The sequence below is a fragment of the Scyliorhinus torazame genome, chromosome 3 (assembly GCF_047496885.1).
Source record: "Scyliorhinus torazame isolate Kashiwa2021f chromosome 3, sScyTor2.1, whole genome shotgun sequence".
NCBI lineage: Eukaryota > Metazoa > Chordata > Chondrichthyes > Carcharhiniformes > Scyliorhinidae > Scyliorhinus > Scyliorhinus torazame.
In genome coordinates, this window is record NC_092709.1 from 101,994,868 (window position 1) to 102,013,932 (window position 19,065).

At 42.8% G+C, this 19,065-nt stretch overlaps 1 protein-coding gene across 2 annotated transcripts in view; it reads left to right on the top strand.

The window, feature by feature from the left end:
* LOC140408621 (lipopolysaccharide-responsive and beige-like anchor protein) overlaps nucleotides 1–19,065 on the top strand; it is a 1,704,725-nt gene that overhangs the window by 233,749 nt on the left and 1,451,911 nt on the right. For both annotated transcript variants that reach the window (XM_072496077.1, XM_072496078.1), the window contains exons 22-25: nucleotides 11,072–12,127; nucleotides 14,055–14,236; nucleotides 14,498–14,651; nucleotides 16,919–17,099. In XM_072496077.1, the coding sequence (XP_072352178.1) occupies nucleotides 11,072–12,127; nucleotides 14,055–14,236; nucleotides 14,498–14,651; nucleotides 16,919–17,099 (1,573 nt within the window). The remainder of the gene's footprint in view (nucleotides 1–11,071; nucleotides 12,128–14,054; nucleotides 14,237–14,497; nucleotides 14,652–16,918; nucleotides 17,100–19,065) is intronic.

Sequence of the window (19,065 nt, forward strand, 5' to 3'; positions counted from 1 at the left end):
GAATCCCCCTTAACGGTAGGAGCGGGAAGGTTGACACCTGTTTATGTAGGAAGTCCCGCACCTGCAGATACCTGAATTTGTTCTCCTTCGCCAACCCAAACTTCTCCTCCAGTGCCCTCATACTCTGAAAGCTCCCCTTTATAAAAATATCCCCCATCCTCTCAATCCCTGCTTTCCGGCCATATCCGGAACCCCCCATCCATACTTCCCGGGGCAAACCGGTGATTATTACAGATTGGGGACCAGACCGATGCTTCCTCTGCTCCCACATGTTTCCTCTATTGCCCCCAGACTCTCAGGACAGCCACCACCACGGGTCTGGTGTAGTACCGTGCCGACGGGAACAACAGAGGCGCAGTTACCAACGCCCCCAAACTGGTGCCCTTGCATGAAGCCGCATCCATACGCTCCCATACCGACCCCTCCCCCACCTCCCACTTCCTGATCATGGCTATATTCGCCGCCCAGTAATAGTTACTAAAATTTGGCAGCGCCAGCCTGCCCTCTCCCCGACTCTGTTCAAGCATTACCTTCCTTACCCGTGGGGTCTTGCCTGCCCAAGCAAAGCCAGAGATCACTTTGTTGACCCGTTTAAAAAAGGACCGCGGAATAAAGATGGGGAGACATTGAAACACAAACAGGCATCTCGGGAACTGGAAGCATGTCCCATCTCCGAAAATCGTCATTCATTTGGCCTACTAGCCGGCCAGATTTAATTTATGCAGCCGGTCCCATTCCCGCGCCACTTGAATGCCTAGGCACCGAAAGCTTTCCCCTACTAATCTAAATGTCAGCTCCCCCAATCACCTCTGCTGTCCCCTCTCCTGGATCGCAAACATCTCACTTTTCCCCATATTTAGCTTATACCTGAAAACCAGCCAAATTCCCCGGGAATCCTCATGATTTCTTCCATCCCCTCTAATGGATCCGATACATACAGAAGCAGGTTGTCTGCATACCGTCCCAGTACCTCCCACAGATAATCCCATTCTACCCGATCAAAAACCTTTTCTACATCCATTGCGATCACTACCTCCACCTTACTACCTTCCGGGGGCAACATGATCACATTTAATAGCCTTCTTACATTGGCCACCAACTGCCTACCCTTAACAAACCCTGTCTGGTCCTCCCCAATAACATCCGGAACACACTCCTCAATCCTGGGGGACAACATTTTGGCCAGCAGTTCGGTGTCCACATTCAACAGGGATATTGGCCTGTAGGGCTCACTGGAGGGCTCCCGCTCGGGAATAGAAATTTTGGGCTTTTTACGCCCGGTCCCAGGGGCAACAGAGTCAGAAAAAGCTGTAAGAAGGCACAGGGAGAAGAAATGTCCAAGCTTGGGAAAAAAATGGCCGTGAAAAAGGGGGTTAATGAAAGTCCGCCGGTGAGTGGAAAAGTCAGCGCAGGAACTGTAAGGAAAGCGGAGGCTGGAGCACCAGGGGAGGCCGCATCGCTCGCAGCAGAAGAAATGACCAAAGTGATGGTTGTGGAACTTGAAAAACAGTTCACAAAGCACATGGAAGCGATGAAGAAGGAGATGGGGCGGTATTAAAAGTGCTGGTGGAGGAGGTGATTGCCCCAGTGAGGGCAGCAGTATCAAGCGCAGCGGCGGAGGTGCGGGAGCAAGGTGAGACACTGAAGGAAGAGGTATTATCGCAGCACAGCGATCAACTCGCCTTGATGGGGAAGGAGTTGCGGAAGGTGACAGAGACCAACAAGGGTCTGCGAGCCAAAATGGAAGACTTGGAAAACAGATCCAGGCGGCAGAATCTGAGGATCATGGGTCTGCCTGAAGGGGTGGAAGGCCCGAGGCCGACGGAGTATTTTGCCACGATGTTGGCGGAGCTATTGGGGGAGGGGGACATCCCTCTCGATACGAACTGGATCGGGCTTATCGGTCGTGGGGGCCTATACCAAAGGTGTGTGAGCCGCCAAGAGTAGTAACTGTGTATTTCCGTAGGTACAGCGTGAAGGAGAAGTTCCTGTGCTGGGCAAAGCAGAAGCGGGTGGTGCAGTGGGCTGGAGCTGGTATACGCATATACCTGCACTTTATGGTTGAACTGGCGAGGAGGCGGGCTGCCTTCAGCCAGGTGAAGAAGGCACTGTACATCAGCGAGGTGCAGTGCGGCACAGTATACCCAGCTAAGTTGAGGGTGACCTATAAATCCAAGGACTTTTATTTTGGGGCGGCGGAGGAGTTTGCGAAGGCAGAAGAACTGGCAGAATTGAGAAATGGGACTGGGAGCTGGTCGTGTACCGATCTAGCCTTTTTTCACTGCGTGTTGGTGTATGAACTAAATGAGTCGACGCTGTATATTTGGACAAGGGAAGAGTTGGGACTTTCATTTGCAATGATGGTTCTTTGGGCTTGGGTGTGTATGCTGGGGTTGTGTGCTAAAGGGGATTTCTTGGTTTTCCTGGCACCGGGCAAGGGGGAGGAGACCCGGGCGGGGGCCTCCATGCTGGCCAGTTTAAGCCGGCCAGTGAACAGGAGTGAGGTGGGGGGAGGGGCTGCGGCCATCAGAGCCTGGTAGAACAGGTTTTGGTGAGTCTAGTCGGGGTGAAAAGTTGGGGGGAGGAGTTTACAAGAGGAAGTGGAGGGGAGGAGTCTGGGGGGGGGGGAGGTGTCTACAATTCATGGATGCCATTCACGGTACTCTTTCGGGGATTGGATGGCTTTGAATATTAGACGGGGTTGGGGGAGTGGCCTATATGTGTCAATGGGGACAGGGGCGATTCCTGATTCCTTTTTCTTTTTTTCCTCCTTGGGAGGTTTAGTTTTATTTGATGCTTATATTGTCAGATGGGCCGTTATTTTGGGGGGTGGTGGGAGGATGGGATCGTTGTTGTTGGTGGGGGGATTGCCATTGTATTCGTTACCGTTTACAGTTTGTTGGTGTGGGGTAAATTCTCAAGAAAATGTGAATAAAAATATTTGTTTTTAAAAAAAAAAAAACTCCACTGGGTACCCGTCTGGCCCCGAGGCGATACCCGCCTACATGGCCTTCGGACCCTCCACTTTCTCTTCCAACCTGATCGGGGCCGCCAGCCCTTCTACCAGCTCCCGTCCACCTTTGGGGAAATTCAGCCCCCCTAAGAAGTGCCTCATCCCCTCCGGCCCGGTAGGGGGTTCCGACCTATACAACCTACTGTAGAAATCCCTAAACGCCTTATTCACCCCTGCTGAATCTCCAACCAGGTTCCCATCTCCATCATTTACTTTCCCTAGCTCCCTGGCTACCTCCCTCTTTCTAAGCTGCTGTGCACGCATTCTGCTGGCCTTCTCTCCATATTCATAGATCGCCCCCCTCGCCTTTCTCAGCTGCTCCACCGCCCTCCCTGTGGCTAACAAGCCAAACTCCGCCTGTAGCCTCCGCCGTTCCCTTAAATGCCCTGCCACTGGGGTCTCCGCATGCCTCTTATCGATCTGTAGTATCTCCTTAACCAGTCGGTCCGTCCACCTTCTCCCCATGGGCCTGTATCGAGATCAGCTCCCCTCTGACCACCGCCTTCAGTGCTTCCCAGAACATTGCTGCTGAAATTTCCCCCGTGTCGTTGACCTGCAGGTAGTTCTGAATACATTTCCTCGGCCGCTCGCACACCCCTTCGTCAGCCAAAAGTCCCACATCTAACCTCCATTGCGGGCGCTAGTTACTGTCTTTACTAACCTGCAGGTCAACCCAGTGCGGAGCATGGTCTGAGATTGTGACCCCCCCCCGGTCCCCTCCCATGACCAACCTGTGCAAGTCCTGGTCCGGTATCTTCCCCAGCATCCTCTTTATAAACTCCACATCATCCCAATTTGGCGCATACACATTTACCAATACCACCTGCACCCCCTCTAGTTTCCCACTGACCATAATGTACCGACCTCCAGCATCCAAAACAATTCTAACCGCCTCAAACACCACCCGCTTATTGACCAGGATCGCGACCCCTCTTGTCTTTGAATCTAGTCCCGAGTGAAAGACCTGACTGACCCAGCCTTTCCTCTATCTAATCTGGTCAGTTACTCTAAGGTGCATCTCCTGCAACATTACCACGCCCGCCTTGAGTCCCCTAAGATGCGCGAACACATGTGCCCTCTTGACCGGCCCATTTAACCCTCAAACATTCCAGGTGATCAGCCTAGCTGGGGGATTCGTTGCCCCCCCCCTTCGCCGATCAGCCATCCTCTTTTTTTGGGCCCGCCTCCAGCCCATACTCTGCGCTTCCACTGGCCCGCCTCGAGGCAGCCTCCACCCCCAGCCCCCTCTCTGTCCCTTGGCCCAAGTCCCTCCCCTGTCAGCAGAACATTCCCCCCCCCCCTAGTAACAACACTCTGTAACCCAACCCCTTTGATAACCCAAACATATGCATCCCTGCACTGCGCTTCCGTGAGCTAGCTCGCCCAGCTAGCTAGGTGGCCCCCATCCCTGGCGCCGGATAGTTTCCCACCTATTGACTCTCTCCCCCCCACCCCCCTCCCCCCGCTCATACAAACATACTCCAACATCAAACAATCCCCACACAATTGCCCGACAAAGACCAAAATCTAAACAAGCACACCTCCATCCCCCAACAGTGCAAATGAAAACATTAACTCACTCAGCTCTGCCACTCGTCCCAAATCAATACAGAAGGCATTACAAACAGCTTCCACAAAACTAAAAACGAGAAGCTTTTTTTTAAAGAACAGAGAAACAAAAAGAAAAAACATGAACGCTGCAGCAAAGTTCAAAAGTTCTCAATCCACCACCAGTCCTTTCCTTTTCACGAAGTCCAGCGCGTCCCCGGGTGACTCAAAATAAAAGTGCTGTTCTCGTCTGACCCAGAGACGGGCCGGATACAACAGCCTGAACTTCATCTTTTTCTTAAAAAGGATCGACCTAATCTGGTTGAAACCTGCTCTTCTCCTGGCCACCTCCACACTCGGGTCTTGGTAGACCTGCAGGATACTATTATCACATTTACAGCTCCGTGTCTGCTTGGTCCACTGTAGAATGAGCTCCTTATCTAAGTACCTGTGGAATCTCACCACCATTGCCCTCGGGCGGGGGGTCCTCCTGTTTGCGGCTTCCTCGCGAGTGCTCTGTGAGCCCTGTCCACCTCCAAGGGTCAGGAGAATGTCCCATCCCCCAGCATATTAAGGAAGTCTTCACTATGCATGAGAAAGGCATATTATGATCAGAACAAGTCAATATAGTTTTCGTAAAGAGGAATCTAGTTTGACAAATTTATTGAGAGTTTCTTTTGAAGATGCAATTATAGTAGAAAAGATAATGGGGACCCAGTCAATGTAGTATCTCTGGATTCTAAACGTTTGCTTAAAAATGTATAGGGCTTTGGTGAGACCACAACTGGAGTACTCCATGCAGTTTTGATCTCCACCTTTAAGAAAGGATATACTTGCATTGGTGGCCATACAGCAAAACTTCGCTAAATTGGTTCTTGGGATGAAGGATTGTCCCATGATGAGAGGCTCAATAAATGGGCTGATATTCTCTGTTTAGGAGAATAGAGGTCATCTCATTGAGGGGTGCGAAGTTCTGAAGGAGACTTGATAGGGTAGATGCTGATAGACTGTTTCCGCTGGTTGGGGAAATCTAAAATGGATGCACAGTCCAAGGATAAGGAGCCGATTATTTAAGGTGAGATGAAGAGACATTACTTCAGTTGAAGGGTTGTGAATCTAAGAAATTCTCTATCCCACAGTGTTGTAACCACCTAGTGTTCAATATTACTTGGAGCGGCTCTTGGTGCAGTCAGCGTTTCCTTGTTCGAACCTCTCGTATAATTAATAAGAGTTGACTGCTTTGCTTCAGTGACAGATTTCATCACACCGGACCAGTCCTTGCTTCCAATATGTTGAGAGCATCATCGATAATGTTTCAAAATATGTTCCATTTCACTTCTACACTGTGGGGAATTGCCAGAGAGTGCCTGTTCAATCAAGTCGCAGAACTGTTGTTTTTTTGTCTGGGGAGGCACTAATAATAATAATAAAAATAATCACATTGTCACAAGTAAGCTTCAATGAAGTTACTGTGAAAAGCCCCTCGTCGCCACATTCTGACGCCTGTTCGGGGAGGCTGGTACGGGAATTGAACCCGCGTGCTGCCTTGGTCTGCATTAGCCCAGCTATTTAGCCCACTGTGCTAAACCAGCCACTATGGCTAATGTTGATACGAGGACGGTATATCATCTTTGAATTAAAATAGCTTCTGCAGTTACATCCTCATCCGAGTGCATATCAAAGAGTGACCTGTACCACAGACAATGCTGTGGTAGCTGTGTGTATTGGGAATGTATTCAGATAGTCATGCCTGGTGATGGTCGTACTCAGCTGCTGCCAATGCCCTGATCTTGGATGTCTCCAGGAAACCTTGTGGCATAGTTTGTTCTGAATGAAGATGTTTGTTACATAAAACTTGTGGTGGCAGCAAAGCTCAAGCAATGTCTGTCTGTTCTCAATTATCTTTTTTACGTCATGATGCCCGAGACACAAGGGCCATGCCTCATGGTCAGTGCCCACTCTTGCGTTGAAATCCCCCAGTAGATAAAGATGTTCTGACTTGGGGATTCTGCAGATAACAGTATCAAGCATCTCATGAAATGGATCTCTTGCGTCGAGTGGAGCATAAATGCCGAATTGAAGAGAAAATACTGGAAAATCTCAGCAGGTCTGGCAGCATCTATACGGAGAGAAAAGAGTTACCGTTTCAAGTCCAGATGACCCTTTGTCAAAGCTGGCAAAGATGCCAAATTGTAGGATAGTAAATACTGAGGAGGATTGCAACTGCAGGTCATTAATAAACTTTCAGAACGGGCAAAGAATTAGCAAATCAAGTTCCGAGAAATGTAAAGTCGTACATTTTGGTAGGAAGAATAACAAAGCCACTTAGTTCGTGGAAGGTGCAAGTCTTGGTGGAGTCGCAAAACAAAGGAACTCCTGAGTACAAAAAAAATCAATCATCAAACGTTGTGCTGCAGGAGAAAAATAGAAGTGCAAGCTAAATAGGGGCAGCACGGTAGCATTGTGGATAGCACAATTGCTTCACAGCTCCAGGGTCCCAGGTTCGATTCTGGCTTGGGTCACGTCTGTGCGGAGTCTGCACATCCTCCCCGTGTGTGCGTGGGTTTCCTCCGGGTGCTCCGGTTTCCTCCCACAGTCCAAAGATGTGCAGGTTAGGTGGATTGGCCATGATAAATTGCCCTTAGTGTCCAAAATTGCCCTTCGTGTTGGGTGGAGTTGCTGGGTTATGGGGATAGGGTGGAGGTGTTGACCTTGGGTAGGGTGCTCTTTCCAAGAGCCGGTGCAGACTCGATGGGCCGAATGGCCTCCTTCTGCACTGTAAATTCTATGATAAATGCTTAGCTTTATTTCTAGAGGGATAACATTGAAAAGTAGAATGGTAATGCTAACCCTGTATTGAACCTTGGTTAGACCACATTTGGGGTATTACGTGCAGTTTGTTATGTGCGGCACTGGAGAGGGTGTGGAGAAGATTTACAAAATGATGGTAGAAATGTGTGAGCATGCAAATCAGAAAAGGACTGCCAGGCTGCGTTTCTTATGAAAAAAGCAGGCCTGTTAGAGATCCTCAAAATTATGAAAGATTTTTAATAGATACAAGGAGAATGTTTCCACTTGTGGGGAAGACCATAACTTTGGCTACCAATGTAGACACTCACCAAAAAAATCCAATGGGGAATTCAGAAGAAATGTATTCCTCAAAAGTGTGGTGAGAATATGGAACTTGCTACCACAATAATGGCTGAAGGGAACAGTATAGATGTGTTTAAAGGGAAGCCAGACAAGCATATGAGCGCAAAGGGAGTAGAGTGCTATGTTAGATTTAGATGATGAAAGTAGGGAGGGGGATCGAGGGGAGAATAAATGCTAGTATGGTCAAATGACCTGTTTCGTGCTGAATAGCCGATGTCATAGTGTGCTGAATATCCAATGTAACAGTGTGTGCAGGGGTGATTAATTGACAAAAAGGTTGATGGTGCATTTGTAGCATTTCCCATGCACCATGGTGTTTGTCTAAAACGTCGGAGTTTTGAAAATAATAAGAATCCCTAAAACAATTCAGTCTTTACTGATTTGATTCTTGTGATAGTCAGGTGAGGAATATGAGTGCAACAAAATTTAAAAAAAATGTGTTCACTTGTCACCTGAAGACCCATTACTGAAACTTGCAGCCTTGAGTGGATGTCAACCTTGAATTGAGGGACAGCCAATGATAATTCCAATAGCAAAGAAATGTAGCATATTAAATTAGTAGTATTCTAAATTTTCTGTTTGCCAGAAATGAGTTTCTCCTAGCGACCCAAAAGGGAACAAGAATACCATCATATTACAAAATGATACAAAGCAACAGGACTCTGGTCAATGAACCTCAAAAGAAAAGTCACATGGGCACAAATCAGATACCAGGCACACTCTTCTCCCCACCACCTGACCCTCAAGGGTCCAGCAATAGTCTGAAAGTGTTTGGAAATGTTTTTAAATTTCTTGTTTTCAATGTGGCATTATTATGTATCTTAATACATTTACTTTTGTAATTATGTTGTATAATATCTTTGTTTGTCTATCCTTGCTGAAATTGAAACTCTGGCGTTGAGTATTAAAGATGCAAACTTATGACTTACCACACTGCTGCTGCAAACTGGCACAACATAACTGGGTATAAGTGAGGTATATAAGAACATAGCTTTATCTGAACAATTTATTTTCCCAAAGAAAAAAAATAAAGTTGTTACTGGATTGGAAAAAAAACCTAATTAGAACCACTTCTTTCATATGTTAAAATACCCTTCCTGTTAATTAGTAAATGTTGGGTGTCAAATTATGTTGGGAGTAATGGAGCACCAGAAATGTGATTGTTAGCAGAGCTATATATTTTGCATGCACTTTCAGAAGGAATCTTTGCTGTGCAAACAGCTATGGATTAGCAATCAAGTGATTGGGAAGATTAATGACTACCCATGTAGCTAGCTAATTTAGAACAATATCTGCTAATTAATTGCAAATTATCTGCTTTCACTGTTGAGCCTCAAGGAAAGGTTTGGCGGGTGGAGGTGGGGAATGCAAACGAGTTAAGATTTTTGTCCCATAGATTGATTTGGTGGTGACAAGTAACTAATCATATGCATTTTGATTCATTAAAAAGAAACCCAATGTCAATGCTGAAAATGCTCTCCTGTTGCTGTTTGTAACTGACTCTTTGCAAATATGGCATTATGTTTGCTCTGTGATAATGAAGAAAGAGTTGCCTGACCCAGTTAACTTGCAGGTCTTTTTAAAGTTTTGATTGAATCATCTTGTCATGCTGTCTTACTAATTTAAAAAGACAAAGATGAGCTCTTCATTGATGGCAGTGATTTGTTGTAGTGAAAGTTTTTAACAAAAGAGCTTGTAAGCAAGTTCAGTCTTTATGAATCCTGTTGGTGCCTGTGTTGCCAGATGGTCATTGAATGTCTCCTGCAGCTTATTTCCTGACATTTTCTGTTTGGTCAAGAATGAAATTGCTCTAAATTGATAGTTTCTATCTACTAAATTGCTGTTATATTTGTTTAATTGCAATTGCATCAGGCTGGTATACAGTAATGATTCATGTGCCCCTTCTGCAATGGACGCATGGACTAAATATCGCTGTGTACATGTCCCTTGCATGTTCTGTTCGCTCTACCTTGTGTAGTCTCTGGTTAAAAATGTGCATGATCTATATGTAAAATTGTTTTTGTACTTTAAATTGTGCACATTTTTTGTAGACCTCTATCAGGTCGCCCCTCAACCTCTGTCGTTCCAGTGAGAACAAGCCGAGTTTATTCAACCTCTCATCATAGCTAATGCCCTCCAGATCAGGCAACATCCTGGTAAATCTCTTCTGCACCCTCTCTAAAGTCTCCACATCCTTCTGTTAGTGTGGCTGAACACTATACTCCAAGTATAATGCTTATAAATAAAACTAGCATTTTATTTTTAAGGTGAATAGGTAAATAAGGTAATTAAGAAAGCATATGGGCACTTGCCTTCATCAGTCGTACCATAGATTATAAGAGCAGGGAGATTATGTTGGAGCTTTACAGGACTTTGAGCCATAGCCGGAGAACTGGGTTCAGTTCTTGTCACCGCACTATAGGATGTGATTTCACTCGAGAGAGTGCAGAGGAGATTCATCAGGGTGTTACCTGAGCTGGAGCTTTTTAGCTATGAAGAGAGGCTGGGTAAACTCTAGATTTGTTTTTTGAGCAGAGAAAGCTGAGAGGGATCCTGATTGAGATGTGTAAGAGGCAGGAAACCTCACATCTTTAAAACGTTCTTGGCTGAGCACTTGAAATACCATAACATTCAAGGCTATGGACCAAGAGTGCTGGGAAGTGTGATTAGTGTAGATTTAGAGTAGGTTTTCATCAGTGCAGGCTTGATGGGCTGAAGAGCCTCTTCTGTACTGTATGATTTTATGATTCTATCTACATGCACAACACAAGGACATTATCTTAAAAGCAAACCCACTTCTGAGTGAGATCAAGAAGTAATTTTATACAAAAGACAGTGAAAATTTGGGACTTTCAGATTTTCAACACTAGTTTTATTTGGTAAGGTATCAAGATATTTGGATCAAGGTCGTCAAATGGAGTTGAAATGCTGACAAATCATGATCCAGTCGAATGGCAGAGAATCTGGAGGTGCTGAAAAGGTGCCTACTTGAATGACCGGGTCATATCCCCGATGGTTTCAGCGTCAGTGCTCCCAGCACCTCAAACTGCAATTTTGCATCAACTGGCTGTCTGAGTTAAGATGAAAGGTCCTCCAAAATTTAACCATATATAAAAATGTGATCATCATAAGATGTAATCACTCAACTGAGTTTATTCTGGTTTATTTCAGCACAAAATAGTGTGAAACTCCAAGTAGTAAATATTTCTACAGCTAAGGAACCTTTTCTTTTATTCATGAGAAAAAACACTTATTTTGCCATTAGAATACTTTATCAACTTTGGATATTGCATGTTGCTGCCTGATCAATTGAATTATTTAATTTATTTGTCTTCTCTGCCACTTGCTTTTTTTCAGGTCACCTATGAAATACACAAGGAGAGCTTAGCTAGAATGTTTGAAGAGTACCAAAGACAAGATGAAAGCACAAAGCAAGCTTCGACAGTTCAAACCATCTGTGAGGTTAGCAGCACACACGAAGCCACAGTTCAGAAAGATACTTTTGAGGTCAAGAGCGTACCTCATTATGACAATGTTGACAAGCAATTAGAAAAAGCAGACGTTTTCAAGCAATTTGAAGGCAACCAGGAAACCAGTACTGTAAACACAGAAGTGCAGCAGGAAAGTTTGGAACAGATGGACAAAATTAAGGGAGCAACTGTATCGTCTAATGATTCTGAAGTAGAAGAGGTGGCAGTACAAGTTGATCAGATATCAAAAGAGCTACAAGATTCTTTGGAAAGTTCCAAAGTGGAGAAATCTGAAGTATGTATAGACGATTCGGAGTGTTCAGCTGTATCTTCAACTGGGTGTTCAGCTAGTTCAATGCAGGTCTTAGAGGAAATTCCTTCAGTTCCTTCATCGTCAGTCAAGGTGAAAATAGCATCAGAAAATACTGTAAATGAGCAAGAACATAATGTTGCATCAGAACATAGTGATCCAAAGATTGATATGATAGAACATTCGAGCAATGGGCAGCATGAGAACAGTATAAATGGTAAAGAGAACAGTGTGACAGAACTTCACGCCATTTCTCAAGATCGAAATAGTACATCGACTTCTGAATCCAAAGACAATGCAAGTTGTTCAGAAGCAGTTTCAAATCATTCTGCACCTGTCGTACAGGAAGAGGTGGTCAAAGTGAAAAAAGAGATTGCAAAATTGCCAAAAGAATCGACTACTGGACCTTTAAGGCAACTGGACAACCACACTGCTGGAACTAGCACTCAGAGCAGTAATAACCTGAATAAAGATATTGGAACAACTGCCACAAAAACTCGAGAGTTGAGAGTCCCATCTGCTAAAGAAATTGCTAGACTGGATGTGTCTAGTGTTGCATCTGATACTGAGAGATTGGAACTTAGAGCAAGTATAAGTCAAGAACCTACAATTGTACCAAAACTTCCCAATCAGGTAATAAACTTTATTGTAATTAAAAGTTAAAAAGACAGCGTCACTTTGCATTTTGGGGTAAACAGAATGACTACCGTGTCGTCGTCTTAATTTTATTGGGTGTTGGAGTCATGGACTAAAATAATAGTCTCGCCTTCAAATGTTCAGCAACTTTGAGAGGTTTTCCTCTGCTGTTTTTCACCGTTTTTGCTTTTGTTTGAAACTAATTAGTTGGAGATAATCAAAATTTTAAAAAATGAGAAACACTCTGAAGTCGGGAATCACATGTGGAGAGAAACCAAGCTAATGGTAAAGAGGTTGACCTATATCACCAGTATTTTCCTTTTGTGTTACTTGGTTACTGTTTGCCACTACACAGTGTTTTTGTCCATACTTCATCAAACTGGTGGAAATCAATCCTGTACTCCCTTAATCTTGTAACTTCCTAAGGCATTTTGCATTATAATTTTTATTGGAACGAGCTAATTAAGGCATTTCAATTAATCTAGTCTAATTGAAATGAAGTTGTGCTTCATGAAATTTTGTTTTGCCAACTGATTAAGTAGCTTTTACTTCAGTAAAATGTTTTTATGAGAATTGAAGAGTCCTGTTTTTGGCCTAGCTGCAAATTAAAGAAGGAAAGAATCAGAGATGGACCATTTGAGGAGAAGGGAGGAAAATGAAAGCAGATTTAATTTAAATTTTCCAGTTTGAGACAAGAGCAGGAAATGGAACTGATACAGTCAAAAATGTACTGGAAATAGGGATGAAAAAAAGGGCCTCACTAGGATGACTCTGTGCATCTCACGAGGAGGAAGGCCCATAGAAGGGTCCCGTAGAAAACCCTTTTATTTGGAAGGAATGAGTGGATTCAAATATGAGGACTAGTTCAGACAGGCAGAGGAGAGTGATGGTTGATGGGGACCAGTTGGAGTTGGATCTCAGCTCAAGGAAAAAAGCCCACAGACCATCTTGGTTTGAGGGGCTAGAAGTCCATGGAAAAGGAGGTGGTTAGGACCAGGGAACTGTTGAGATTGGAGGAAGGCATCAGAAATGCTACAGATGTAGATTGCAGGAGGCTAGATTAAGCGTACAATTTCCCTTGTCATCCATGGTTCCTGAATCCTGCCATTTCTATTGTTCATTTTTGCAGGGACATGCCTGTCCTGCACTTCAATAAACTGGCCTATAAAAGCCTCCCACATGTCAAACGTGGATTTTCCCTCAAATAACCGCTCCCAATCCACATTCCCCAGTTCCTGTCTAATTCGGATGTAATTGGCCCTAGCCCAATTAAGCACCCTCACCCGCGGGCCACTCTTGTCCTTATCCATGGCTACTTGAAATCTTAAGGAATTATTGTCACAAAGCCCAAAATGCTCCCCCACTGAAACATCAATCACCTGGCCTGGCTCATTCCCTAATACCAAGTCTAGTATAGCCCCTTCCCTGGTTGGATTGTCAACATACTGTATCAAAAAGCCCTCCTGGACACATCTAACAAATTGCTCTCCATCCAAGCCCTGGTTGTAAGGGATTCTAGGAAGTTAAAATCGCCCATCACAATTACCCTGCTGTCCTCACACCTTTTATCTGACTACCCAACTGCTCCTCTGTCTCCTGCAGGATGTTGGGAGGTCTGTAGTACACTCTCAACATTGTGATTTCACCCATCTTATTCCTGAGCTCCATCCAATGCCTCACTACAAAATCCCTCCAATGTGTCCTCCCTCAACACAGCTGTGATCTGCTCCCTAATCAGCAATGAAACTCCCCCACCTCTTTTGTTTCCTCTTCTGTCCTGTCTAAAAGAACAATATCCCAGAATGTTAAGCTGTCAGTCTGGTCCCTCCTTTATACTCTGTATTTATTCCCCACTCAACAAAAAAATCATTAAACATGACAGTTTTATTCAGCTTTCATACTGTTTGCTCTGCTCTTTCTCCAGGTATCTCAATCAGAACTTGTAAGTCAAGAAGGCCATGTATCTGATGAACAGAGACGAGGGTCTAATCCTTCAGCACGTGCCTCCATGTTTCGTATTCCAGAATTTAAATGGTCTTCCATGCACCAACGCTTGCTCAATGATTTGCTCTTTTCCATAGAGACAGATGTACAGATGTGGAGGAGGTAAGTTATGCATATTGTTGCTGTATCCTCATGTCTCAAATCTGATGGTGAGTGGCATTTTTGAGTTTGTTGGGTAACATATTGATTGTATATTACTTAATATTGAATATAGTCCCACCCCCTTTCATATTTCCTATAAAATTATTGTATTTGGTTAACTTTCTTACAAACTTCAGTTTCATAAACTGTCAGCTGTGTGTGCTACAGATGAGCAAATGTTCAAAAAAATAGCTATATCCCTTTTTTCCCCCCTTTGAGCAGCCATAACACAAAGACAGTGATGGATTTTGTTAACAGCAGTGAAAACATCATCTTTGTCCACAACACCATTCACCTTATCTCTCAGGTGGTAGATAACATCGTAATGGCCTGTGGTGGGATCCTCCCACTTCTGTCTGCAGCTACATCTGTCACTGTAAGTACAAAATAATGGGTCAAACCGATTTTGTTGGAGAATGAATTTCTCTTCTGCTTACTATGATGAAGAATTGAACAGTTTTTTTGGTTGTTAATGATTGACCCAAGCAGCGTCAAATATGTTCCAACTGAAAGTATTGGTTATATATTCAAAAATATATAACCTTGCATATGAGTTACAAATCACAAGGATTAAGAATATGAAATGTTTACATATTCTACGATTCTATACATTCTATATTGTACTGTTCTATACACACTAGCTATTTCACTTCAAAAATGAACACCCACATGACTATATTCTAGTGCATTCTATTTTTCGACTGTCTTCTAATTTTTTTAAAGCAGCAATTGATTTTGATGCATTTTTCTTTTTACTTTACCTGCACACGTACACTTTGCATCTAATTTGTTTGGAAATATAATGAGAACTTTTTCTAAATCAGTGATCAGAAATATCCCAATTTAAAGCAATGGAAATTATAGGAATATTTGTAATTGAATGTTTGAAGGAAGTTACAGTAAAAATACTTTGCTTAATGTCACCAATAATTTTGCTGCAGTGATATTGCATTCTTGTTGACATCAAAATAAATAGTGCATTTCTGGGACAGACTGACGGACATTTTAATTGATTTAATTCTATACATTTCTTTATTTTTTAAATTTAAAATACCCAATTATTTTGTTCCCAAGTAAGGGACAATTTAGAGTGGCCAATCCACCTAACCAGCACATCTTTGGGTTGTAAAACCCACGCAGACACGGGTAGAATGTGCAAACTCCACACGGACATTTACCCAGGGCCAGGATTCGAACCCGGGTCCTCAGCGCCGTAGTCCCAGTGCTAACCACTGCGCCACCTAATTCTGCACATTTCTAAGTTACTCACTGATTACTATTACAAATGCCTACCTCGTAATCTAATGGAATTAACTCTTGAAGTAGTTTCATTTTTTTAATTAATTGTCAGACATTGGACTAAGCAGGCATTTATTTGTTCCGCTGCATCAATGATATTTGGCTCAAGATTTCCGTAGAAACTTAAGAAACGTCTGAAAAGAATTGTATATAATTATCCCCTGAAATAATTTAATATGCCCCTACTGATTTAACCCCATTCTTCTCTTCAGTGTTTTTGCAGCATAAGTTGTTGTTTATAATTTTTATAAGTTGCATCATTGTGATTACTTCCAGGATCTCTCGTTCTCTAATTTGAATTAAGTTTTAAATGTTGAGAAAATTAAATCCACATCTAACAAATGGCAGGACATTCACTTAGAGCATATAGTGGCTTTTTTTATTCAATACTTTAATGAAATGGGAAGAACTCTAATCAACATAATGCCCTGTATTTCCCCCATGTTATTATTTCTCACCATGCTGACAGTGCGCATAAATAAAATCAAGGGCAATTTCTTTTGATCTCCATTTTTGCATTCACAACACTATGATGAAGGTCCACTCTACCTTTGTGAGAGGAAAATATTCCAACTTTTTAAGATATTTCAGTATTATGACATTGGAATCATTGTCCATGCAATCCTTTCAGCTGTTGCACTGTACTTGAGGTGACCTGTGCCCATAAAAGGTCAGTTTGTTTTTCTTTTTGCATAAAGCATTCGGTCTTCATGCCTCAAATGAATTTCCATTGTTTTTTGTCAGTAATGTTCAAGTCTTGGCTCAATCAGTTCTGTTCAGATTTCGTAAGGTAGAAATATTTTGGCTTTTTGTTCACAGTTTTGTTCTGTTTCAGTTTCGGACACTATGCCAAGTTCAGTCATGCCTTTGTTGCATGCAGTGATTGCTCTTCAGTATTTCTCACTGAAACTTGACATCTCAGTAGATTTTGGCTCCATTGCAACAGTTCCCATTTTCCCTCTCATTAGGTCATGTCTTCTGTAGCATATGGCAGAAGCTGAAAATAAAGAATTAGACTTGTAAATTTTCACCGTTAACACATATCATTCTCACATCACCACCTATTTTTCCCCTCTGCTCTTTGCTTGCGTATGCTTTGCCTACTACTCTCCAAGTCTCCAGGCCAAAAATAGTTCCAGCTTTAGCATTGGAACACACCTGTTATGTTGTGGAAGTGTGAAACATTATGGACAGTTTCACCACTAATATTTTCGATGGAGGTTATCCTTCTTTGTGTATGAACTGTTGCAACTTGGTGTGTGGATGAAGCTTCTATTTAAGAACATAATGAATTAAAGACAGATTTATTATCATTTGTAATGGTTTTAAAAACATTTTTCACAGCATGAATTGGAGAACATAGAACCAACACAAGGGCTGTCATTTGAAACCTCCTTGACCTTCCTTCAGAGGCTAATAGGTCTTGTTGATGTGCTGATTTTTGCCAGCTCGCTTAGCTTCACTGAAATTGAGGCTGAAAAGAACATGTCAAATGGAGGAATATTAAGACAGTGTCTGCGGCTAGGTGAGTATATTATGTAGAATGACGTGATACCTGGTGCTTCAAACGCTAGTTTTAGAAAATCCATTTGCATCATATCCATTTGCGTTTAGTTTCAGTACATTGAGTGGCTTTCTCATAGGACTACTGAAATTAAAGATTAACTGTAGATTACAGGATCAGATTTTTTTGTAAAATTTTTGAAAGATGCAAGTTGCATATTTTCTGCTTGCCTTTCTGCAAAAAACCTGATCAGGTTTTTTTTTTTAGATGAAATTAAATTTCCACAGTTTTCAAGTCATTTTCAAGAGCCAAAAGTATTCCACAAACATATTATATGGCTGGCTAACTCAGATGGTTAGAGCATGGTGCCAATAACCCCAAAGTTGCGGGTTTGACCCTCATACTGGCCAGCAAGACAAACTCGCTTTGAGTCAGCTGGAACATTTTTGGTTGCGATTCTTCAGTGGTTTTGCTGAAAGTATTTGGGTAGTGCAGTGGTTAGCACTGGTGCCTCACAACGCTCGGGGCCAGGGTTTAACTCCGGCCTTGGGTGATTGTCTGTGTGCAGTTTTCACTTTCTCCTTGTGTCTGCATGGGTTTCCTCCGAGTGCTCCGATTTTCTACTACAGTCCAAAGATGTGCAGGTTATGTGGATTGGCTATGCTCAATTGCCCCTTAGTGTTCAGGAATGGACAGGTTAGGTTACAGGGATAGGACGGGGGTGTGGGCCTGCAATAGGGTACTCTTTTGGAAAGTTGGTGTGGACTTGATTGGCCGAGTGACCTCATTCTGCACTGTAGGAATTCTATGGTGCTAATTATAGTTGAACACTGTGTGCGAACAGAGCAAATTCATCATTCCTCATTAAATGGAAGTGTGAGGTAGAGATTTAATGCTAAAATGCTGTAATATGATTTCCAACCCATGATCCTAGGAACCGTGAATTTATTGTAAGTTAAAGCCACAAATGAAAGAATTTGCCCTGTAATAGATAAGGAAAGTAAAAGTAGGAGGAATGTACAAGTGATAGTGACACAATATACGCTTAAGAATTGTAAAGTACATAAGCATGATGAAATCAGGGTAATGGTTTTGGACAAAAGCCAATTTTTGATGTGCTGAGAATAGAATTTGGGAAAATCAAATGGAAAAGAACAATGGCAAACAATACAGAAGAGCAATAGGAACCATTTAAATGATGTCTAACTAAGTCGAGAAAATATCTGCCACTAGAAAAACAAGAACGTGTTAAAAACTATTGAAAGAAGCGCACTCCAGCTATATTGACATGCAAGAGCATTACAAAGGAGAACATAAAAGAGTTTATGAGAGAGGTTAAAACAAGGAAGGTACAGAGAAACTATGCAATTAAATGATCAAGAACTATAAAACAAAATACCAAACTATTCTACAGACATATAAATAAGAAAAGGAAAGTTGGCATGGGAATAGGGCCAACAAGAGATAGGATAAAATTACAGGCAGTGATAATGTAATGTCAGAAATATGAAATAATTACTTTCTTCAATATTTGCCAGGGAGACAGACCAGCTGGATGTGATATCAGAAGAGGAGATAAGCAGTTATATCACCGCACTGAAAATAAAAAGAGAAAAAATATTAATCAGCAAGGCAGTGGCAAAGTAGTATTGTCACTGGACTAGTAATACAGAGACCCAGGGTAATGCTCTAGGGACCTGGGTTTGAATCCCACCATGGCAGATGGTGGAATTTGAATTCAATAAAAGAAATGTGTAATTAAAAGTCTAATGCTGACCATGAAACCATTGTCAATTGTCGGAAAAAAAATCCAGTTCACTAATGTCCATCAGGGAAGAAAATCTGTCATCCTCACCTGGTCTGGCCTACATGTGACTGCAGACCTAGCAATGTGGTTGACTCTTAAATTCCCTCAGGGATGGACAATAAATGTCGGCCCAGTGAGCGATGCCCACATCCCATTTTAAAAAAATGAATTTTAAAAAAT